Consider the following 24,241-nt stretch of genomic DNA (forward strand, 5'->3'; position numbering starts at 1 on the left):
AGAAACAGTTTCATCTTCTCCAAAGGCCGGGCATACGCCTTCTGAAGTAATATTTCTTCCCAGTATCTTGGATGTCGTCGTACCAAGGCATGGACACTTGATATATTGTGACAGTGTAGCAGACAGCTTGTGGATCTAACTCTCTTCAACATCCTGGGCTTCTGGAACTCCCGTCTCCCCTCGCGTTATGTTCCCGCTCTTGGGCGGAACAAGCACCTCTTTCTCTGTCCTATGAGGACTAAAAGAATTGGGCTTCAAAGCAGTTTCGCCACCTAAAGCGGTACCAACAAGGAAATCATCCCGGGGCGGTGTCTCCGCCGTTGGGCCAGGCGGAATTGATGAAATTTGACCAGAGTTTGTACCGGTCTCAGCTGAGAAAATAGACGACTTCGTCGCTGTCATAGCCTCTTGGTCAAACAATCCCGTACTCCAAGTAGAATTCCCGAAAATGAAGACAGATCCTTTGGACGCTGGGTTGGTCGATGGAGTAGGTAGTGGCAAAGGTTTTTGTTGTGCGAGACCCTCGTCTTTCAGAGACGGAAAAAGCTTTCCTGCAGGCCACCTCTCACTGCTTGTAAACAGAGTTGACTTGGGCGCCCGTGTTGCTGTAGCCAAAGACGGAAAACGCTTTCCTGCAGGCCACCTCTCAGTGGTTGGAAAAAGAGTTGATCTGGGCGCCCGTGTTGTTTTACCCGGAGACGTTGTAGAGTCTTTAATTCCCAAGCTTTGTAGTCTTTCTGTAGTACGGGTGACAGTTTCAGTGACCAAAACAGATTTTAGGTCTGTTGATTTCTTCCCAGTCGGTGTGCTTGCAACCGAGTCCGGAAAAGCGGTACTTCCCGACATTGGTGTCAGTGCGGCAGGATCGTCTCTTTGGCGAACTGGAAGTATACCATTGTCGGCGTCGGCGTCTCCGCTGGCATCTTTGTACGCATCGTTCTCGTCACCATGATTATCCTCATAAGTTTCGTCACCACCATCGTCCTCATGAGCTTCCTCACCATAATCGTCCCCATAAGGCTCGTCAACATCATTATCGTCATCAGTCTCCTCAAAATCATAGTCCTCATCAGTCTCCTCACAATCATAGTCCTCATCAGTCTCCTCATCAGTCTCCTCATCAGTCTCCTCACCAGTCTCGCTATTATCCGCCGCATCATCATTCTCTATAACGTCCCCGTAGTTATGCGCCAGAAGTAGCAGGTTAGCAGCCACCGCGTGCCCATGTTCAACTGCATGCCGTAGCGGAGTCCATCCGTTGCTGTCCATCGAGTTCGCATCAACTCCAGCTCTCGCGAGAAGCAGTTTTATTGCCCCTTTAAACCCCCTACCTGCTGCCCATGATAATGGTGTCCGGCCATCGTTATCTTCCAGATCGGGGCAAATTTCCGCCTGGGCGAGCAATATAGTAATGACCATGTCATGCCCGTTCCCTGCAGCCCATGATAGAGGAGTTCTGCCATCGTTATCTTTCATGTTAAGACTGGCGCCACGTGTAAGTAGCATCTCAACAATCTGTGTGTGGCCATTTCCTGCTGCAAATGATAGCAGCGTTCGACCACTATAATTATCCTTTGAGTTTAAGTCGGTGCTGCCCCGTGTCAGTAGCGCCTCTGTAATTTCCCTTTGGTCTTGTACAACAGCCCATGATAGTGGCGTAAGCCCGTAATGATCTCTGGATCCAGGGTCGACGTTTTCATTCGCAAGCAGTAGTTTTGCAGTCTTCTCCCAACGCCATGGAACCCAGGGGTCACTCGCTTGACCCGCGGCCCAGGATAATGCTGTTCGGCCATCGGTATCCTTCGAATCTGGATCAACATTCTTTTGAGCAAGCAGCACCTTTGTCGTCTCCTCTCTCCCTTGGCCCGCGGCCCACGATAACGGTGTTCGGCCATCCACGTCCTTGAAGTCCGGATTGACGTTATCGTTGCTGACTAGCAACTGCGTAATTGATCCATGCCCGTTCCCTGCTGCCCATGATAATGGTGTCCGGCCGTACGCGTCCTTCGCATCCAAGCTAATCTCATGTTTAGTGAGCAGCAGCTGTACTACATCCTTATGCCCATTCCCTGCCGCACACGACAATGGCGTTCGACCCGCCCCGTCTTTCGGCTCCAAGTCTACTCGGCCCATTGTGAGCAACAGTTTCACTATTGCTGTTCCCCCATTGTGTGCTGCCCACCACAGAGGAGTTTTGCCGTCGTCATCTTTGGAATCAGGGTTGATGTCTTTCTGGGCTAAGAGTAGCTGCACCACCGTTTCGTGTCCTTTCCTTGCCGCGATAGACAGCGGCGTTTGACCACGTCTGTCTGCTGAATCTGGATCGACCTTGCTGCTGGCAATGAGCAGCTGCACCACTGCTGTGTGCCCGTTCCGCGCTGCGAAACACAACGGTGTCCGATCGTACCAGTCTCTCGACTCCATTGCATTGTTGTTGAGCAGATGACTCGTTGCTTTCTCGATCCCAAAGTATGCTGCCAGATGCAATCCCGTCATTTTTGTGCGAGTTGATGGGTAAAGAGGCCGTTCCAAGTATGGCATTGAGGCTGCGATTACCTGGCTCGATGCCTGAACTTGCTTTTCCCGTTCGAGGAAGTCAATAACCTCTGGAATTGAAGTCGAACACTTGAGAGCATGATGCCCCCAGTACTGCGACGCGTAGTTGTAAAGTTTGTTCAGTCGCAACCGTTCTCTATACTCATCGTCGTTTACACAATACCCACTTTCGAAATTATCGAAGGACAGGTACGTAACGCAAGTCCTTGCGATATCGTGCTCTGCGTTTGGAAACCACCTCGCCTGAGTGCGCTCAAAGTATTGCTGCGTCGTGTAGTGGACTAGTCTGACAATGCCGCTTTCCTCATCAATTGTGACTAAACCAGCACACGGGGACACCAAGTCTTCTACTCGGCATACATTGTCTTCATCAAGCCGGGATCCCTCAGCTTCGACAGCAAGTGCATGTTCAAGTTCAAACGTCGTCAGGGGCCTCTTGGCGCAGGTGATCCAAGAGAGGACTCGCTTCGCAACTGGACCTTTGATTCTCTCCATGGCGTGCTCATATGCACAATCATAGGCCTCAGAGCCGGTTGGGAGTTTTCTTAAAGCAGTGCGTAGAGCCTTTAGCGACATTTTCTCCCTCAAGGAATCAAGATGAAGCTGCGCTAGTAAAAACCTACAAGTCATAAGCAGTGAGCATCTAGAGCAGGCGAAGTGACATACATCCCATCCACTGCTGTTATAATTCCGGTCTTTATTTCGTCTTGAAGCTCCGGATTGCGAAGCACCCAATCCGGAAACTGCAACATGCGGTCAGCCAAGCAGGCCTGCACGTCTTGATTGCTTGCCCGGATTTCCAATGTCATGGCTTCCTCAAAATTTTCGGTAATTTCAGGGATAAGCCTCGAAGTTGCCAAGAATTTTGCTCCTTGCTTAGCTTGGAGGCTGAAAATCTCTGATAGGAATCTCGCCCGGCAGCCGTCGGCCGCTTGACATTCATCAAGCGCATCGACGACGACAAAGATGTTTGAAAACGTGGAAGTCACCAACTGGAGAGTTGTCGATATTTCGGCGAAAGATGGTCGCGTTCGCTTCTTTTCATGACGCGAGTAAAGAGCCCTCACGCTCTCTGGTAATGGGGACTGCCTCTGGCTTAATTGTTTCAGTAGACTTGCGAGTAAGTCTTCGGCTTTCTGTTCGTGCTGTCGCCGAAAGTTGCAATAGAGATAGGCAACTCCAATACTATCCTCGTTTTGAAATCGAGTGGTGAGCTCTTCGACCACCAATGCTGTCAAGATTGTTTTCCCCGCCCCTGGCATGCCTGGACAGAACAACGTCAGTTCGTCATTGTCAGTTTTAAGCCATGATTGATACTCCGCGGAATCAATAAGCCACTTCCTAGTTCCTGGTTGCTGTCTCCTGAGATAGTCGGTCTGATGCGGGGCATAGTCCACTGGCGTAAGCCAGTTTAGAATGGCTTCGTGCTCTTGGTCCCCCACAAGTTTGTCCAGTCCGTTTGACATGACGTTAATTTCGTTTTGGATGCCTGCCACATCGTATTAGCGAACGTATTGAGTTTGGATGATCATTCTGGCTCCTTTGGCTGACTAACCTGAGAGAACGTCACTGAGTCTCGCCTGATCCTCGACCTTACGGGGAGAAATTTGAGAAAGTAGGTCTTTGGCGTACGCAGCCGCTGCCATTGCTGCATAGCCTTGCCATTTTTTATTCTTATGAGAGTCCGAGTAGTCGCATATGCCGCGAATAACCAGACAGGGAAAGCGGTTCATTAGCGAGGCGGCTTCCATCTCAAAACATAAGACGTTCTTCTCCGCTGCTAGCTTGTCCCTGGCCACGGCATCTTTCATTAACTGGCTTCCAGATGCAATAAGACCGTAGTGAATGACCGGGTTATCTTCACCTTTAGCCCTTTGACGTCGTAAAATAAGATTTGATTGGCTATCACCACAAGTAGCCGCACAGTCTGATTTATTGTCCGGAGGATGCACAAAGTCGCTTCGATAGAGCCTATCGCTGTTTTGGTCTGGTCGTTGGTAACTCCCTCGTAACCTTGGTGTAGTCGTGAAAACGTTATAGATAGCTTCGTTAAGCTGATGGCCATGCTCCTGATATTCAGCTTTAAGGCTGCTTATAGCCGCCAGCAGGAGTCTGGGAGGCTGATTAAGGAATCCTGTCATATGAAAATCTTGATCTTGAATGGATTTACCAAAGTCATACTGCAATACACCACTGTTTCCATTGCGAGGTCTACTGACAACAAGATCACCTAGACGAATGTCATGCTTTTCAGTCGGCGCGCCACCGCCAATCCCAACCATCAGGGTAAATCGGATGTTTGGGAAGCTATTCAGCATATCATCTTCCACGCTAGCCGCTGCGGCTATTCCATATTCGCCGTCAGGCAATGTGGCGATGACGACATTATGTTTTCCCACTTCGCCTAGTGTGTATACGTTATCATCGTGAGGGGACAGATACTCGACCGGCTCGTGTTTCTTGTCGAGAAAAGCGCGCGCGGCGACGTATTCGGTACTTATGGCGCATATCCAGCCCACTGTGTAGTCGTGAGGATTCGACATGTCCGACGGAAAGATGAGCCAGATTGATCGTTATCTTCGTTATTCTGCCGTTGATGTTCCTCGAGACGATTTCTTGCCCGCACCGGACAGGTCGAATTCGCCAATTAAAGGGTCAAGTTCTGCTGTTCACCAATGGCGATAAGGGTGACTGGGTGAGAAGGAAGTTAGGTGAGGACGGCATGTCCAATGTTGTCCAGTTTATTACCACCAGTCGAAGAGTTCGTGCAACATGAACCCCGCCAGTGGAAGAGAGGGACAATGGCAAGCCAAAAAGGGGTGCTGTGCTACGTCGGGGTCGGATGGTCAACTGGTAACGAGACCAGTTGACGGCACTGGGAGGTCATGTTGCCTGCAGAATCCTCCCGCCAACTGCATTTAAGGCTACATGTAGGGGCTGGTTTCTATTTCAACATGTAGGGAAGAATATCTAACACGTGCAGATATGAACTAAAGCTCTCTTGTTGTATTAACCCTTTTGGAGCAAACCCACGAGCGAGATAAATAGCTCGTAAACTGGCCATTTTTGTTGGGGCTAGACCAGTGCTGCCTTGTGCTCCTGCGACTGCGAGGTGAGCGGAATCGAAGCAGACATTCAACATTGCAGTCAATAATATATGTACCCCGGGACTTCCAGATGTCGTGTTGGGTCAGAGGGCCAAGTACCTATGACTTGGGGCAGCTGAGCAGGTGCCATCAATATCAATTGCAAGCACAGACAGCTGGCACACGGAGCTCCCCGTCCACCCAAGCCCTGTATAAGCCACAGGGGTCTGCAAGGTGCGGTCCCACCGTGCATGTGTGCACTGGACGGGTTTCCGGGAGGTCCCTGAACTACTTGGCACACTACACCTAAAATGGGAGATGTCTGGCATCAATTGATGACTCCAGCGAATGATGTGCCGAGATTTGCCGCCGGTGCTTGTTCGCAGCACTGTGCTGGTCCCGCCAGCAGCATCCAGCCACCCACCAGACCCTGTCTAAGACCACATGCAGCATCACTCCGGTCTGGTACACGTCTGGTGCATCTAAGGCCAGCCTGCCTGAGTAACCAGACCAGACCAGACATCAATTGATTAAACTTGACATTTTTACCCCGCAACTTGACATCATCAGCTCAATATCACATGGGGGATTGAGAATTCACCACCCATCTCGCCGGAACCTCAAGCAAGCTATTGCATCAGGATGTTACGTGAATAAGTACCTGGAGGGTGCACCATTGGAGCGGGAGGCATATCGCGTCCCGAGCTGGTCATGAGCATCAGCAACTGGTGCTGTTGTTCCCGGCTGGCCAGACATTCAATGTTCCGGCCGCGGATGTCCTTATTACAGTGATTTCAATGTTCCCTGGGCCAAGACTACTTATACTCAATGAACGACAACACAAGCCTAATGGCAGGAGCTAGCACGCCTTGACGAATCAACCGCATTGCCATATTATTCTGCTAGTCACCGCGTTTTGTTCTATAACAGTAAGTGGCGCCCTTTTATTCCTAATTACGGATGATGATGACCAAGGCCGTAAATTGATACCGAGGATTAGGACAGTGGACTTGTTGTGGACGTTTCAGACTGGATACACGCAACAGCAAACGACAATATCTTTTCCATTTCCACGGTCGCCCTCAATCCGAAGATTGTTGGGTAAATGCAGACTTATTGAGTCCAACTCTTCTTAAAAAGGTCAACGGTCTCTGACCAGATTAAATGAGGCTTTGGTTGCAAATCAATGAACAGCATCTCATCATTACAACTGACTGGTTCATAATCGGCGTAACTTTACGTGTTTGCTCACCATGTCCCATCAATGGTGAAATTGAGGCTTGTAACGCCTGGAAAAACTCAAGCAGTGGATGTCCTGGGTTCAAAACGTCATTGTAGAGACTATTTTAGCCTGTTAGAAGTCCATCGGCCAGTATTATTTAGGGACCAACTCCCCCGTTTCGTGAAGACAAGCAATAAAAGAGTGCTACCCGATCGAGGCACTTCTGTTGAAGGTGTCGTGCGCTACTGATGGTTCCGACGATCTCTTGAGTCTCTAACCGATTAGGTATTGCACCCACAAACTGTTGGACGTTCCGCTGTGGCTCTGTCTGCGACCTAATGCACCCTCAGTCATTCACCCATTGCCTGTTTTTGCTTCGTCTGGAGGACATGACCTTATTCTTCTGGGTCTACATGCCCTTGGTCTGTATAACCTTGGACTGTAAACAAAGACTCGCCCAACCGAGGTCTTTTAGTAGCCAGTATGTAGACTAGAAACACGGGTTTACATAACTGGGGTCTACTGAGTAGCAGGACTTGGATCATGAACACGGGTTTGCATGATTGAGGTCTCATAACTAGCGTCTGCTAATTCTCACAAAAGGATCTTACGGTCGACTTGTCACCTGCCGACCAACCTGGCCGGGCAATCAGGCTGAACAACCTCGGAAACCAGCTTACAAGCCGGTATAAGCGGACAGGCGAGATGGTCGACATAGAGGAAGCGATTATAATGACCAGGCAAGCGGTAGACTCGATACCAGTCGACCATCTGGACCGAGCAGGCAGCTTGACCGACCTGGGAAGCAAGCTTCAGAGGCGGTATGAGCGGTCATGGGAGGTAGCCGACCTGGAAGAGGCTACCTTAAGCTTCCATGAGGCCTGGAGATGTTATGCTGCCACCCCTTTCCACCGAGTCCAAGCAGCTGCCCAATGTCGCAGGGGAGTATGCATGTTCAAGGGGCCATGCAGGTTGCTCAAGGGCATTCCACAGCCCATCAGTCTAGGCACGGCGAGTATGCCGAGTGGCTGTTCGACAAGAGCCTCAAAAGAGTGGGAGAAAGCGTCTTTCAAATATGAATAGTAACATTGAATTGAAACAAACTGATGCCCTTGGCCTGCAGCGGCTGGTTTCGAACTATGTACACCAAAGAATATGTCTGTCAAAGTATATACGTTGCATAATGTGTAGACGGCTCCCAACAAGAGATGACTCATAGCTGTATCTCACTGCATCTGAGTTTACTGGAAGATGTCGTTCTGTGCACCGTTGGCCCAGCCCATGCCCTGGTTGTATCCAGGAGAGGCACCGTTGGGAACCTGCACATTGTTTCCTTCAGCCTCTGTGAACTGGTTAGCTTTTGATCATCTAGTTCAAACGATGGAATGAACTTACGGTTCCAGGCAACCATTTGCTTAGCGCCCTTGACACACTTGGATTGGTCGTTCTGGCAGTAGACGGGAGCCTTGGCCGGGGCAAGCTTGCGGTTAGATGAGGAGCCGGTAACATGGCATCGGTAGTTGGCCATATACATGTTGGGTTGGCCACCTAGTTACACGTAGTTAGCATATGGACGTGATGATTTGGCTTGTCATGACTTACATCCGGTGGGAACCCAGAGCCATGCGCAGTAGCAACCACCTGGGGGACAGGCAGGAAGGTCCTTGGGGACGCTGTAGGTAGCCATTCGCTTCCATGGGGTACTATCGAAGTGTGTTAACGAGTGGCCACGTAACGTATTTGTGAGAAGCTGCTTACTGCTCGAGCACAGAGAACACAACGAGGTTCTCCATGGTGACTTTGCTCAGGTCAGACTGATAGGAGATAGCCCAGGCAGTACCAGCAGCCATAGACTGGTTATTGGTATGCAAAGCACCATCATCCTGGATACAATCAGGCGGGTTTCCAGGGCCACGCCAGTCCTCGGGATGGTTCTTGCCATCGGGCCATGCGCTGGCGAACTTTCCATCGAAGGACAGAGAAGTCTGGGCCTGGTTGTGAGCAAGCTCAACGGTGAACTGGCCACCAGCAGGAAGGGCAACAGATGCACCATTCTTGGGGGGGTTGTTCAAGCAACCACTCTTGCGCTGCATCCACCAGTCGTTCTTGGACAACATCCAAAGCGGGTTGACGGGGTCATTGGCATTGGGGTTGTAGTTGTTGGGGTCGGGACCGCCCTGTATACTAGTTAGAAATACTATCATCGGGTATCAGGAATTCTGGATACTCGACTAACCTCACAGTACATTCCTTTGACAAAGGCAGCCGTGTGAGCGGAAGCGCCCGTGGCCAGGAGAAGAGTGGCTGGAAGTGACCAAAGCATTTTGAAGGGAGATTTTCTCAAGGGGGCTAAAGTCAGTGTGCTCTGTTATGGTAGATGTCTCCAAAAGCTATTTTGACGATGGGACGTCAAGTTTTATATCTCCTCGTCTTGACTACAACTCGATACGGTGCTGACCAACTCCCGAGGCCCCGGACTACCTTCTCCTTTCTCCATATTATTACCCAGACGTCAGGTTACACTCTATGCAATGCAGGTGTTAGCGCCGCCACGGCGATGGAGGATCGACTGTCCAGTAAACGCCAATGCTAATCTACTCTCGCTAAGGTGTAGCAAGGACCATTCGGCTTGTTTCGAGGATAAAAAGAGACCTTGTCAAGTGCCGTTACCATGCTAAACATACAAGGGGTGCCCCGCAGACGGATGAATTATGGAGTCTTGGCTGCGATGTTTTTCAGTTTAGTGCTCACTTTGGTGGACTTATGGTTTGGTGAAATCGCGGATGCGACCCTGAAACATACGAATGTCCACAAGTGTTTAGGAGAACAGTTGAAGAACGCTAGTTATTGGCGGTGATTGAATTTCCAGGCACTTTCGTTCTCTCTTCTGGTGAAACTAGCTACCTTATCTGCAAACAATTTGCATGCACCCGCGATTAAGCGTCCAGATCTCCTCAACACCTCCGCGTGCAAACTCGACCAAATACCTGGAACAAGAACCAATGACCAAACCTGTTTTCTAAACTTCATTGCCAAGTAAACTTTGAAGTCCGATCCCAGTCTGTCACCGGGTAAAGCCCCGGACATCTGCCTAAATATCCGAGTTCCAATGCATCCCATACACCACGTTATTAAGGAGATCCCGTCCCATGCACATAGACTCGTGGCACATCATTTTGACAACACGTATAAGGAATTCCAGGCAAGGGAGCAATCCCAGCCAGTCCATCCACAGTACTGAATACTGTTTGTTTCTGATCTTACGACCAGCAACACACAACAATTTGCAGCATTACCCAAGTCGGGCCGACCCGCACATCACGACAACATCTTATTGGTGGCATTAATTCTTCACGCTGTTTCAAACTAAACGCTCCCATCTGGCCTGTAGGACAACTCCTCTCCAATCGCGTAAATTTCTCGGTCCTTGCGGTATATGAGCTACCCCATTAAGATTGGCGCCTAGGTTCGATCGGGTTCATGCGGCTGCTACGGATGGTTCCATGTGGCCCCGATTCGTGGCGCCGAATGATACGTTGTGAGGACATTCGCGAAGTGTACGAGAATTTCTTGTAAACTGCCGAAAGTAGCCACTGCCTGGTTATATTTTGGATGCTGAATTTAGGCAAATACGATTTGGATAAAAGAAGCTTTTGTGGCTTATGCGGGCCATCATGCTACATAAACGTGTATTTGGCGATTTATATACGCTGGAGCTGCGAACTTGTCACTCATCACGGGCCTCACAGTGTGTTACAATATCGTATAGCTGAAAGTTTAGATTTAGCCTGTGGTTTGCTAGCAATGTCGTATACATGCATTTGCCAAGGATTGACCACACTTTGCGTAACCGATGTAGGGTCGGTTTGATGCTTCTGCTTCAATGAGTGCATTACACCAACGCATGTATATCACCGAGAATAGACACGATGCTAGAAAACAGCAAACATCAAAGTCTGGACAAGACCGTCTACCAGTTGAAATCGCTGCACCAAGTTGAGCAAGCACCAGTTCCCCAGCCTCCCCACCACGAGTTTCCGGTATTATACCAACAGTAATCGCTGCCCTTCATATCCCTGTTATTCCTTCCCTCCACATTCAAGATGGCGTAGCTGAATCCCCAATGAGAGTAAATCGGATCCCATGCGGCCGCGATGTTGAAGCCTCGGTGGTTGTCGAGAGGATAGTAGGTCCAGCGTCCGTTGTTGACCTCATCGAAACGGGCCCATGTGCCAGAGCCACGGTTATTGGTGATATCGACCCCTGTTGGAAGCGGTATATTAGCCTATGTCGACGGTTGTGTTTCTATCCGAGAGCGGCGTGATGCACGATCATGCCAGGATGACTAGTAATATCAAGAAACTTACAATTCAGATTATAGCTGGCTTCCTCGCAGTGTTTACCAGGACAAACACCGTCGGTGGCGTAGTAGTAGTCTCGATGGATGTTGATACGGCAATCTGCCCCGTTGGGTGGATTAAATGGCACTCGCTTCTGGAGACCTTTGTAAAGGTCATGGAATTCAGGGTTGGGGATTGTTTTATTGGTAGCCTTTGACAGTTAGCACTGAAATGCGTGCGATGAGTACACGACAACCACAGAACGTACCGGATCTTTGATGTATTTGACTTCCATCAGAGCTTTCTCTTCCTCGAGATACTTCAAAAAATCGGGGTCAGCCGTCCAGTTGAATGCAGCGATTGATTCGTGGACATTATGCGAGGCCAAAAGACTAGGTGTTATCTCTGGAAGGTCTAGTTTTGGGGCTCGCGAAGAAACTGCGGCCCCTGTTGCCAAAGTGGCGAGGAGGCATACGCTCAGAATGGACTTGCACGAAGAAGACATATTGATGTGTTTTGAATTGGTGAGTTTGTGTCATTTCGGAGGGATTTGAGAAAGCAAAGGCCGTCTTTTATAGAAAATCACAAAACTCTGGCCGTCATGTTCCATGATAAACAACAACAATAGCTCGTGTCATCTTTTGTGAGGCTGGTGAGAACCCAAGGTCTAGTCTTTTAGACATCTCTTGCTGAAGCCAGTTGTGGCCCTGGCGAAATGAAAAAGTCGAAAATTTAATATAGTGCATACTCTTGGTATGAAGTACCCTAGGCGTATAAAGATGACACGAGCAGCATAACGCTGGTAAATCCTAGCCAAGAATGTGGTCTGAGTAAGCGAGTCCCATTTGCGTGTTGTGATTTGAGAACCGAAAATTTCAATGCAAGCTGACGTGCGTATTGGCTCCCTCCCTTCAACCGCTCGTGTCAACTGGTGTGCCGCTGAGCAGGAACAGGGTCCCCTGCACTCGTGGCCAAAGAAGTGAAGCCGAGGCCGAGGTTTCAACGAAATATAACTCAAACTATCTCTCTGTATCATCGATGCATTCCCTTTTGCCGGTTAACTGACAGCGGTTATTTTCTTTGATATAGTGGGTGCCTTAGACTGTCGTCCAAGGCGCGCTGTTTGCCCAACTGCGAAACAGGAAAACGTAGCTAGGCTCTAGCTTCGTATGGTATAATAAAACCTGGGTACACACTTACCGCACTCACTTGGAAAGTGGTTACGATTTGAACATTATGCGAAGAGATCAGGTTTTGCTTCGCGAGGTGTCTACTCTTATGAAGGGCTAGTAGTATAATACAGACAGAATCTGGGAGGCGCTGTTTCTCCCACTAAATCTAGCAGAAATAGCTGCTACTTTTAGCAGCTTTGATAGTAAGAGAGCAAAGACGTAATATAGGTATAGTATATATTAAGCTAGAAATAAGCAATAGCGAGGCTACTTTGCTAACTTAAGTCCTTATGTAGCTTATATTCTCTACTAGGCACATAAGTATCTAGGCTAGCATAGCCTATAGTCTTATCCAAGTTTCTAAGTTCAGTTTTAAAACCTTATTTTGTAAATCTAGTTTACGTGAGTTTATTTTCTAATACTACTAAAGTTAATAACTACGCTAGGTCTCTAAGTAGCACCTAAGTAGCGCCTAGAAATATGTTATTATTTAAAATAGCAGTCTTTGCTTAATCTTGCTAGTTACTACTATCTCTCTTTATATCTCTTAAGACTAGAGACCTAGTAAATGATTATAGCACTTTTTTTCGCCTGATGCGTATAGCAAGGGCCTCGTATTACTCTTTTTGCACTGTATTTGCACTTCACGGTTTTCTATTTTTCTTGCACTGCACGGTATTTTTATACCGTGCAGGCAATACGATATTATATACGATATCGTCTTATTTACGGCCACACTATTTACATCACTGGCCGCCATAGGCTCAAGCTTTTTTGTACAAGGAATTCGCTCCATTCAGCAGTACGGTCCCATATGCTAATGGGAGGATTCATAGGATCCCAAACACAGAAATTACAGTAGAGCCACCAAAATCGATCTCGAGACATCCACCGCCCAATTGGATGGGCAGGTAAGTCTTCACGATGTGCCCAATATGCCCTGATATCTCACTCTTAATAGATACTTAAGTATAGCAGAATGGCAAAGAAAATTATCAGCTCGGCGTACGTAGTTAGATCGTGAGGCTTTTGCTGCTGATACATCCTCTTTTTGTCGTTCTGTCGTCGTTGCCATCGCTTATACGTATTTTCAGCCCGCCAATCGACAAGATCCCTTGGAATGAACAAAAGAAAGAGCTTAAGCGGATCAATAGGCCATTTAACGCATAATTTACGCCTATGAGCCTTTTCTATCGCTAGTTGCAACACCTTTAGGTTACCAATATCTGGAGACCATGCCACATGTTTCTAAGCTAGGGAATATTAGGCAGCCAGCAAAGGCGGGAATAGCAGCACAGGATCACCTATAGGAACCTTTTATCCCTTATAAATGGTCATAGGTTGCCACTTAGGGTCCTACAAGAGGTTAGTTTCTTTGTTAGACCATATCAGCTTAAACGGCGAGAAGTACAGCAGGTATAAATCATCATTATCATTGGATTTATTATCTAGCTCACGTTCTAGTTTATAAGCCAACTATTTGTGTACTCCTAGCTCTAAATTCCCAACCTTATAAGCAATTGCCGCCATTAACATCGCAAGATAGCTCTTTCTCCACTAAAAATACCGCCGTTTAAATACCGCCAGCAGCTTTAGCTCAGTCGGAGTTCTGCTCAAGTATTACGGCATCATCAAGGTCCTCAGGTTAGCTAGAATTTAGAAGGAATGCCACATCGGCACTAGAAGAATTTGGTTGGGACATCATACAAGCACGCCACGGACGTAGTTGCAAGATACTCCCAAAAAAACACACCAAAAACAGCAGGTAGTACTGTACCGCCACACAAATAAGCGAACCTGCACGGACCATGGCTGCAAAGCCGCCCTTATTAAGGAGATCTACTCCCGTGTCCATTCTTCAATCTCAATCGGCATAATCTCTTTGAACGAGGCGTTACCGTTTCTCACATTTCTCATTGCCAACTGTGTTGGCGGCGTCCAGTATTCCCGCAGGCTTTGATAAGGCTGGTGACCACTATCAAGCATCTTCCCAATGTCAAAACCTGGTAAAATAGCCCATCAAGGCCCCTCCGGCGGTTACGTCTATCCCAACTCCCTGCACGGCGCTATCGACAATCACCACACCATGTCTGCGAGCCCCTGCGCTCTGAAGAACTGCAAAGGCGCTTCCGGCCGCGACGCTACCGATTGCGCTATGGACAGTCGCTGCGAGCGACCCTGAGGAATCATTAGAGATGTTGAACAGTAGAATGATGTGGTATGAAGATCAGTGTTTGGTGTTCACCTGGTAAGTTACTACGCCTGGAGAACCGAATCCTGCTATGGTCATGGCTGAAGCACACGGATTGAGGAATACGGGTCTTGGCTAACTAGTTGCTCTCTAGCCAACTAGAAAGCAGATTCCCTTGTTCATCCACAACAATCAACATCATCTTGAAATATCCAAATTATTCAACACAAATTGTTGGGTGGTTCTGGGTCGTAAGTACAGGTCTTCTGGTTCACACAGTCGTCCTGTTCTCTCGTGCACCTCAAATGCAGCGATTTGAACTTCCAGCCTTCCGTCCACATCTTGTGGCATTGCCCTCTGCTCATATAGCCATAGCCAAACCACTTGCCAATACACCCTGGATTCTCCCAATAGCTAAGTTGCACTTGACCTCTGGGGCATAGGCCACCCAGAGCAACATCTACAGACCCTACGGCGCAGCCCGTATCTATGCACATGCCGTTACTCCCATCAACAATACTGACAGTGTTGTGCACGTCGCCAGTGCAGTCTGTGTGGTAATAGGACTTAAGGGAGTAGGAGATAATACCGACGCAGGCGTAGGCATTCGCCCATAGCCCCGCGCAATCGCTACCTGCCTGTGGATTCCACTGGAGAAACCGCTCTAAAGAAATACCATTCTTGGAAGCAACGTTAGCGCATGTGTCGCCATTCTGGATAAACTGGAACTTGGCACAGTTATTGACTATACCCGGCTGCGTTGGCGTTGGCGTTTGAATGCCGTTGCCCGACGACAATGTCGATGTAGGCGGGGGACTATAGCCAATTACCGAGACGCAGGCATAAGTATTAGCCCAGAGTCCAGTGCAATCGCTGCCAACTTTGGGGTTCCAAGTTTGGAAGTCTGAGAGGCTTAATTTATACTGCGAGGCTATCTTTGTACAGGTGTCACCCTTCTTGACGAAATAAAATGCATCGCAGTTGGAAACCATGTCAGGCTGTATTGGAGTTGGAGTGGTGATGCCTATAAATGAATCTTACAGGAATGCGGCCGGAGTACACTGCCACTGTAGCTCTTACCGTTGCCTGGTTTCGCTGCAGTTGTTGTTGAAGCTGTTTTTGTGGAATCACTTAAAGTGGTTGAGGTTGTGACTGGAGGCGTGGAGCTGGAAGTAGTCGAGGTCGTAGTGACCGTCGAGACGGTGCCAACCACACAGTAGCTGTGACCAGCTACAAGGTTAGGACAACTGAGTCCAGGATTCAACGACACGAACTGGTCAAGGGTGAGACCCCATGCCCCAGCAAAGGATTGACAAGTGTTTCCGTTGCTAGCGGCCGTAGAGAAGCTGCAGATCACGCTTCGGCGAGAATGCAGCTCGCGGGCGGACAGCAGAGTTGGGAACAATCCCAGAGCAAAAATTCCCTTTCGATGCATCTTCACTATATTGTATTGTATGATAGAGGGTGGAAAGACTGCCACGAACTTTGTAAGGGAGTGGTTAATGGAGATTGCAATGCTACAAAGCGAAATCAAAGTCGCAGCTGCAAAATACCAAGGTTTTTATAAACATTTTCCCTTTTAGTTACACCCTGCTCGGGCAGTTGGTCGTGAAGAAACAACTGTTGTTTGAGGGAGAAAATTCGTTGTAACACGTGCAATGCAGCGCTAATGGGTCCAGTAATTACCTAGGTATGGACACCGCACGAGACTCGAGCGGTAGTCGTTGTCACGATGGATATGCTTAGATAGGAAATTAGCCGATGGCCATATTGTAAAGGGTCTGGTGTGTTATTGCGTCTGGTCGGACAGTGAGAACTAGGCATAAACGCCGTTCAATTTTTTTTTGACCAACTTGGGTAGGTGGTCTGTGGGGTGCCGTGCCATCGTACCATTATGATTAGCGATGCCCTCTCCAAAGGTGGTGGCATGCAGCTATGGTGCAGCCTTGCGGGAGACCGGCACGAAATTTAAAATGGTGGATAGGCATAGACGTGCATATGGGCCAAGGGAGGGTCCCATCTAGATTTCAACTTCAACCTGCCCGCTCCGCTGCCTCGATCTTGTTGCTGCAATTCCTCTCTTCTATTGCTGCTGTTGCCCTGTTAATTTTTTTTATCCCAGCTCTACAAAGTCTGGAGCCAACATGGCAAATGTGTATGTCTCTGGCACTTGGCTGTATTGTCTTTGTTGGTACCTTTTGACGTGCAGCACCGGGGCAGCAGCGGCGAGCAACTCATTTCCCTCAACAGTGGAATTTGACTTGATCTTCCCGCGCAACAACACCAAGTACGCTCCGGGACCTCTTTTCCCCTTTGTCTTTGCTATCCAGAACTCGCAACACGCTGCAGCCCTTCACCCGTACTTATCCTACAGAGCCTGGAGGCAGGATGACTACGATGGAACCTTGGATGAAGGCAAGCTGGATCTAACATGGGCCAATTTCTCCGGGAGCGATCCTTTCTTCTCGTACACTGGCAACCACTTTTCCAACGTTTCCAAAGTTGAGGGCACTTGGGTGCTTGCATGGGAGACGAACGTGATTAACTGCTCTCATCGTTCTGATGAGATTGGGAATGGGCCTAAGGAAAGGAGAAAGCCTACATTGGTCATATTCACTCTTGAGCAAGGCGGCCAGCCCCCAGACCTCGTTGCTTCTACGCAGCATGGTATCTGTGACCAGGACCAGGAGATTACTACCTATACTTACAATTTAACGGGAGAGATCAGCGACAGGATATTTGGGGATAACATGGCTCACCGAAACTCGTGCGCGATCCTTTCACCCACACTATCTAGCTCGCACCCGCCTGCCAATCCGTGTGCTGTCAAGATAGACTCGGTTATTGCATCGAGCATCTCCGCCGCGATTACTGCTACCGAATGCTCGGGCAGCTTGCATCCAGTCGTTAGCTGCCCTGTTCAAAAAGCTGCGACGGGCCGAGCAGGCCACTTCGTGACGGATGGGGCGATATGGTTTACGGTGATTTTCAGTTGCCTCACATTTATACTAGCGTGAGTAGGTGTTCATTTCAATGCTCAATGTTCAGATATTACGTCGGCATTACGCCGCATTTCGAGTTGGGCGTGATTTCCTGTTCTAAAAGCAAGTGGATTACGGAATAAGACCAGCTTGGGCTTTACATTCTAGTTATAAAATGACGCTATTTTATTAATTACTCGTCACAATAGTTAGTTATCCTAATTTTTTTTTAAGAAAAAAAGTTCTTATCATAGTTGTATCCCTGTATCTTTGAAGCATTCCATAGGGCTTTGTGTGACCCTGACAAAGACCATGGTTGATACATTCTGCGAGGTAACACATGGCGTTGTATTAGAGCTCCGGGTGTTATTCATCATCTACTGTTGTAGACAAATCAGAAAACCGGTTAATAACTTCGGGGGTTTCCAGAACGTACATGAATCTAGACCGTTCCTGCTGGGTTATATGCTGGCTAGGATATGTACGTTGGTCGGACTGTCATTTTATTGCATATTGTGGACGGCCGGCTTACAAAAGATCTCAACGACTTCCTAGCCGAGGTAACGGCTGGTGAAATATGCAACCGTCCGATACAAATTACACATGTCCAGGGTCATGTTTTTGGTACCTAATGAGTATCTGCATGAATCGGCGAGCTGTTGGTCCCAAACTGCTTTGCCGCTTGATCCGGTTGGCCTTGCACCCCTGTATGGAATTCGGCCACAGAACAACACGTTACTTTGGTCTGTCAATAGACCAGGCTCCACACAAGAGAATTGTTGGTTGATAGAATCGTGATATCACGGTAGTATTGATGGAATGCGACAATATGGGATCCGCCTTGCATTATTAGATGGGAGAAGGGATACAAGCCGCACGGCTGTTTCCTTGCCATGTCTGAAGGTTTTTGACACTGAATTTCTTTGTATTTTGCATCAAAACCCTTTCTTAAATCTGCCACTCGTTTACTTAATCATTGGTTACTCTATCACATCTGCCACTCTTTCACCTTTACACCCGTCATTACTTCAGTTCTATTCCATCATTACGTTGCCAACTCAATCGAGAGTTGTCTTAATTTGATGACGCCCTTCTGGTTCAGAGCCGCTATTGGGGCCATTAGCCTCTTGCTGCTGGCTGCCGATGTGGTGTCTGCGCAGGCATGTGCAGGAAGCAGACAGCCAGCTAGCCCAAGCTACAGCGGGAGAGACGGATGCCCAGCGCGCTGCAGTATTTCAGGGCCAAATCCTGCCAACTGGTCCATCTATCACAATTTCGAACAGTTCCAATCCTGCCCCCAGACCTTGTTCTACGAATTTTCTCTCTACGATCAAGTCGACAACCCGAATGCTCTTCATCGGATCTATGCCTGCACTTCTTATGGCCCAGATTGGACAAACCTGCCAGATTCAGCAGTGGAGGTGGCGGCTGTGGCTTACTCCGTCAACGCCACCTATAAGATGGGCTGGACGTCCGATGGACACAGCACACTGCCCACTGCCGACATCAATTCTTTGACTAGGCAGTTTCGTCAGTACCTGGCGAATGGACTTAGGGCTACGAATAGGACAGTGATCTTGTTCGCCCAGTCAGGTCAGGCTGCCGTCGGCCTCTATATTGGCAAGGGTCTACATAACGAAGGCGTTGGGTCGTTTGCTCTCACGGCCTTGGATGATAGCCTTCCCGGTCTTGGAATGAACACAGCAAGCTTAGCCATACAGCTTTGCAATAAAGGAGACTATGGTGACCATGTCTTTGGCTTCATGGTGACCAGCAACGGAACATTTAGCCCTGTACAAGATGCGCTTAAATCCTGGTCAAACGCAAAGTGCCTGTCTTTTAACGAGTCTAAGGCCATATCTGGCCCGGTTTTACTGACTACTCCCCTGGTCATCTCGACAAACGCTACAAACTCAACAGTGAGAAGCAGCAGGCCCAAGATCCCAAGTGTCAAAGCAAGGCGGGCCTCGCTCTCCGCTGGTTTAGTCGCTAACCTTAGACCAAAGCCCAATCCGGACGGGTCATGTTTTACATACCTGGTTCAATCCGGCGACATTTGCGCTAATATCGCTGCTGCACACGGCATTACAGTCGAGGAGATAGTGGTTTTTAACCAAAACACCTGGGCCTGGAACGGATGTGACGATATGTGGGTAAATAGCATCATCTGTCTGACCTCCGGGACGCCACCGATGCCGGCTCCGGTGGCCAATGCCGTGTGTGGCCCGCAAGTCCCGGGCACCACAGCGCCGACCGATGGAACAGACATTGCCAAGCTGAATCCGTGCCCACTTAATGCGTGCTGTGATGTCTGGGGCCAATGTGGTACCACAGCCGAGTTCTGCACCGATACCAACACCGGCGCACCAGGGACTGCCAGACCGGGGACAAACGGCTGCATTTCCAACTGCGGCACCAATATTGTTCGTGGCAGTGCGCCCAGTGTATTCCGCCGCGTCGGTTACTTTGAGGGCTTTAGTTTCCATCGCTCTTGTCTCTATCAGGACGCACTCCAGATTGATACCTCCCAATTCACGCATTTGCACTTTGCCTTTGGTACAATCACTCCTAACTATCAAGTTACCATCGGCGATGCTCTTACCCAATATGAGTTTAATAACTTTAAACGCCTAACAGGCCCGGCTAAAATCCTGTCCTTTGGCGGCTGGGATTTCTCTACTAATCGAGACACTTATAACATCTTCCGCCAAGGTGTCACGCCGGCTAACCGCTTGAAACTAGCTACCAATATTGCCAACTTTATCAAACATCACAACCTTGATGGCGTCGATATTGACTGGGAGTATCCTTCAGTGAGTAATCAACTAAAGCAGCGACATCCGTCTATTCTTTCTCCAACTCAACAAACTAGCCACTCACCCTTTGCTAACCTACGCCAATCGCCTCCAGGCCCCGGACCTTCCGAATATCCCCCCTGGTGATAAATCTGAAGGATACAACTATTTAGCCTTCTTGGCCATTCTGAAAAATCTACTTCCCGGCAAATCAGTCTCGATTGCGGCTCCAGCATCCTACTGGTACCTGAAGGGCTTCCCCATTGGGCAGATCAGTAAGATCGTAGACTACATCATCTTCATGACATATGATCTGCATGGCCAAGTGAGTATAACTTATCCGTTTGTTTGTTCTTCCTACTGCCAAAGAATCCTTAACACCAACTGACCGCCATCAAATACACAGTGGGATGCCCAAAACCAGTGGCCGCAGCCCGGTTGCCCATCCGAAATGTGCCTTCGCAGCGGCGTCAACCTGACCGAGACAATTAATGCTTTAGTCATGGTGAGTGTGCAAGGCCATATTTGGACATGGCTTCCTGGCAAACCCTAACGCTACAAATCTATAGATTACAAAAGCCGGCGTCCCCTCCAACCAAGTCGTTGCTGGTGTTACTAGTTACGGACGGTCTTTTGCAATGGCCGATGCAGGCTGCCTGTAAGAGACGGATTTTGCATGTGCCACGGTGGGAGCCAGTGCCAGGGTGGATGCTAGTCGCTACGGGTCGGCTTGGCCTCAATGCGAGTGGTGACTTCAAAAATTGGAGTGCCTAAGGCGGGAGGCGTGGGCGGGGTAACGATGTTAAATCTAACCTCACACAGCAAGGCCCAGTCTCTCATTCCATTATCATCTCCATTGCCAGGCTCATCGAATGGCCTCTGTGAGATCACGCCTTATCATAAATTCTTTTCTTGTGAAAACGCTTTAAACCTTTCATGCGAAGCTCATCTGGGACCGTCATAAGCCGGTTACATAATTGTTACTACCGCATTACGGTGACTAACACAGCCGAAAGATGTCACACAAAGACGGAGAATTGCCTGAAGTCGATGTGGTCCACTGGAACGCGAATAACTTCAAACTTCGGTGTTCGTACTGCAATGAAGTCCACCGGCATGGTCGCACATCATATGTCACGGAAACCCGGAAGGCAGGGTGTATTAATGGGGGCCGATATAGATATTCATTTCCATTCGACGAACGAGCAGGTCACGTCGCATACGAAATCGATAAGGAAAAAGCTCGTTTCGTAAATGTTTGCACAATTGCAGCGCTACAGGACAGCGTTGATGAAGAGGAGGAACTAGTGAACGAATTCGATTTGAAGGCAACAATATGCCACGGCCGTGCGCCAAAGTCCACAAAAAAATTAGCCATAACAGGCATTGATATGTACGACGCGGCTCAGGAGAAGACGACCATTGCGTTAAGCAACGGTGAAACCTTTGAGGAGAAGAGCATCGCGTTCGCTATTTCAAACTGCGTCGCAGGTCAATCCGCAGAGGTAAAGAAATTCCTCGGTAATTCGCAGGATGCATCGGTTTTCGTCCACGGAAGGGATGATACAGGCGATACAACACTAATTATGGCAGCGAGAGAGGAGAGCTCAGAAATGGTCTCATTACTGATAGATCACGGCTCTGGGGTCAATACCGTGAATCGGAACGGCCGAAGTGCGCTTATGGAGGCAGCGCTGTGGGGTAGACTGAACAATGTGAAGCTTCTTTTGAAGGGCAGTGCGGATAAGAGTCTACGAGACCACGACAAGCGTGTGGCTGCCGACCTTGCCCAACCGACGCGAAAGAACAAAGAAGAGAGACACGTTCAAGCCGGCGGTAGCCTTGGGCAGCGTGGTCGCAAGCCAGTGTACAATGAAGTAACCTTGGACAGAGACGATGATCGACTAGAAATCGTACGACTGCTCACAAGAGTTGATGGCGAGCCCAAAACTATGCATGAACCAACTCCAAAGGTATCGGATTACAAAACCTATTCCTTCAGACGACACCCAAACGGGATGTCAATTCTTCTCCGCGGCCCTATTACCGACTATCCTTTGACAAGGGAAGGCAAAACAGTAGCCCAACTGAACAGAGGTTGGCCATTCCCAACTATCGCAGCAATGAGTGGGTGGGGACATCCTGAAGAAGTTTCGGTTAGAGTTAGTGGTCGTGATTGGACGAGAGAAGTATTTCGCATAGCAACCATTGTTGGCCATCACTTGACTCCACGTCCCTCGCTTGATCAAGGTTCGCCTGGTCGACATCACGCATCTCACGCTGAGAAGCAGTTGATTGCCTATTTTGTAGACAGGCATGTATTCCTTCCTGGCGACGAAGTGGCTGACGAGGGGCTTGAGTCGTCGATTGCCGATATAGAAGATGAGCTTACTCATGAATATTATTGGACTGCCACAGGAAAACGACTGAACGATTCGCAGAATAAGATGGGATGGCTAGAACGGGCCCTGTCAGATGCGGAAGATCGCATTCTCGGGGATGAATACGATAAGAGTCTGGTGGAACGACTGAAGGTAGATATCCAAAAAGTCGAAGCCGAGTTGTTCCAGCTAGAATTACTCGACGAAGTGAAGCATATAAGGGGTTTAGAATCTCAGTTGCAGAGTCTAAAACGAAAGCAAAGCAAGCACCAAAATTTGATGGACATAGCAAAGCATCGTCCGCCAATGTCTTTAACGAAAGCGGTTATACTGATAAGCGCACCTAAGGGGATAATTTGTGACGACTGCAGGCGGTTCAGAGATTTAGTGAATCAGCGATTTGGATTGTCGATTGACTTGATGGAATGCACGGAAAAGGAATCTAAATATTACGCGTGATTAGGGATTCTCAGTTGTCCAAATTTCATGGGAGCATCATATTTCACGACGCTGTTATCGGAATACGTCAGGTGTCACCGGAAAGGATTTCGTTCCGGACCGGTAAGGCTGGCACCAGCGCTTCCCTCGGAGTGCAGGTGCGAAGACTTGTGGGGAAAGGCAGTGCATCAATTTTGGGGGAAGGGCGTTGTGGTTTCTTCCTTAGCCGACTCCAGAATCGGTACCAAGATTCTATACCGACCCAAAGCCTGCTGTTCGTAACCCCTAGAAACCACTATTAGAGACATTCCATGCATGGACGGAGTGGGGATGGAGAGAGCCCAGTAAGCGGGTACTGGGCCAAGCATCTTACATGCACAAATTCTGCGGTGACAACTCAACTCTTATGTGCCTGAGAAAGAGTGGTACACCATTCGTCATTTCATGCCGTGTTGCCTGTCAGTCAGCCTTGTTTCTAGAGGATGAAGCATGATTGGCGTACATTAGACCCATAGTTGTCGGGTCAAATGGGCACAGGGTATAAAATGTCCCTACTTTGATGGCGAGCGACAACGAACTCTCTCCTCCCTCATCCTCATGTTCCAGCACAGACTCTTGACAAGAGGCAAAGCGGGGAGAACAGGCGTGGATCGAGGGAGTGAGACGGACAGTGGAGAGGGAAGGAAGAAGGAGGGACGAGTGTAGGTTTCTTATCCTGGAGAATCTACCGTAGCGGTCCAAGGAAACCAGAAGTCCAACAGGTTTGGCGGGTGTGTGCAGCAAGACTACAATACCTGAGGCCTCACTAGGTGCGTAGGTATCGAGCAAAATGGAGAGCACATCTGCCGACGTCCGGTACGTCGAGGACCTTAGGGCGGAGGACGATGGCGTTCTTTGGGGGGAGTTTTGTCGAAATGACTGGAAAGGGCCTATCTCCTGTGTTGGTTGGCCCACGGTATCCCATGATGCGGACTTACGTGGACTGATAATCGAAGGAGAAATGAGGCGGCGGCGGAACAGGGGAACGGGGGAAGCAGCCATACAGAGAATGCTGGAGGAACGGCCCCATGATGGTAGGA

At 48.9% G+C, this 24,241-nt stretch overlaps 7 protein-coding genes across 7 annotated transcripts; 2 read left to right on the plus strand and 5 right to left on the minus strand.

Moving 5' to 3' along the window:
• Positions 1-135: 135 nt before the first annotated feature.
• VFPPC_06596 (ankyrin repeat protein) lies at positions 136-5,099 on the minus strand (the record flags this gene model as incomplete). The annotated part of the gene is made up of 3 exons (XM_018285604.1): positions 136-3,175; positions 3,223-4,045; positions 4,112-5,099. 3 exons carry the CDS (start codon positions 5,097-5,099, stop codon positions 136-138), a joined length of 4,851 nt encoding a protein of 1,616 aa, XP_018138333.1.
• Positions 5,100-8,105: 3,006 nt separating this feature from the next.
• VFPPC_06594 (Proteophosphoglycan ppg4) lies at positions 8,106-9,187 on the minus strand (the record flags this gene model as incomplete). Its single annotated transcript, XM_018285603.1, has 5 exons — positions 8,106-8,206; positions 8,260-8,412; positions 8,467-8,567; positions 8,623-9,041; positions 9,101-9,187. 5 exons carry the CDS (start codon positions 9,185-9,187, stop codon positions 8,106-8,108), a joined length of 861 nt encoding a protein of 286 aa, XP_018138332.1.
• Positions 9,188-10,834: 1,647 nt separating this feature from the next.
• Positions 10,835-11,709, minus strand: VFPPC_14076 (hypothetical protein; the record flags this gene model as incomplete). Its single annotated transcript, XM_018291847.1, has 3 exons — positions 10,835-11,127; positions 11,232-11,415; positions 11,473-11,709. The coding sequence occupies 3 exons, from the start codon at positions 11,707-11,709 to the stop codon at positions 10,835-10,837; spliced, it is 714 nt and encodes a 237-aa protein (XP_018138331.1).
• A 3,079-nt stretch (positions 11,710-14,788) lies between these two features.
• VFPPC_06593 (LysM domain-containing protein) lies at positions 14,789-16,002 on the minus strand (the record flags this gene model as incomplete). Its single annotated transcript, XM_018285602.1, has 2 exons — positions 14,789-15,591; positions 15,648-16,002. 2 exons carry the CDS (start codon positions 16,000-16,002, stop codon positions 14,789-14,791), a joined length of 1,158 nt encoding a protein of 385 aa, XP_018138330.1.
• Positions 16,003-16,711: 709 nt separating this feature from the next.
• Positions 16,712-17,584, plus strand: VFPPC_18206 (hypothetical protein; the record flags this gene model as incomplete). Its single annotated transcript, XM_022429855.1, has 1 exon — positions 16,712-17,584. The coding sequence occupies one exon, from the start codon at positions 16,712-16,714 to the stop codon at positions 17,582-17,584; it is 873 nt and encodes a 290-aa protein (XP_022285132.1).
• Positions 17,585-21,359: 3,775 nt separating this feature from the next.
• VFPPC_06590 (ankyrin repeat domain) lies at positions 21,360-23,183 on the plus strand (the record flags this gene model as incomplete). The annotated part of the gene is made up of 1 exon (XM_018285600.1): positions 21,360-23,183. The coding sequence occupies one exon, from the start codon at positions 21,360-21,362 to the stop codon at positions 23,181-23,183; it is 1,824 nt and encodes a 607-aa protein (XP_018138328.1).
• A 438-nt stretch (positions 23,184-23,621) lies between these two features.
• VFPPC_06589 (hypothetical protein) lies at positions 23,622-24,203 on the minus strand (the record flags this gene model as incomplete). The annotated part of the gene is made up of 1 exon (XM_018285599.1): positions 23,622-24,203. One exon carries the CDS (start codon positions 24,201-24,203, stop codon positions 23,622-23,624), a length of 582 nt encoding a protein of 193 aa, XP_018138327.1.
• Positions 24,204-24,241: the final 38 nt, after the last annotated feature.

The sequence above is a fragment of the Pochonia chlamydosporia genome (genome assembly GCF_001653235.2).
Source record: "Pochonia chlamydosporia 170 chromosome Unknown PCv3seq00008, whole genome shotgun sequence".
Taxonomy (NCBI): Eukaryota; Fungi; Ascomycota; class Sordariomycetes; order Hypocreales; family Clavicipitaceae; genus Pochonia; species Pochonia chlamydosporia.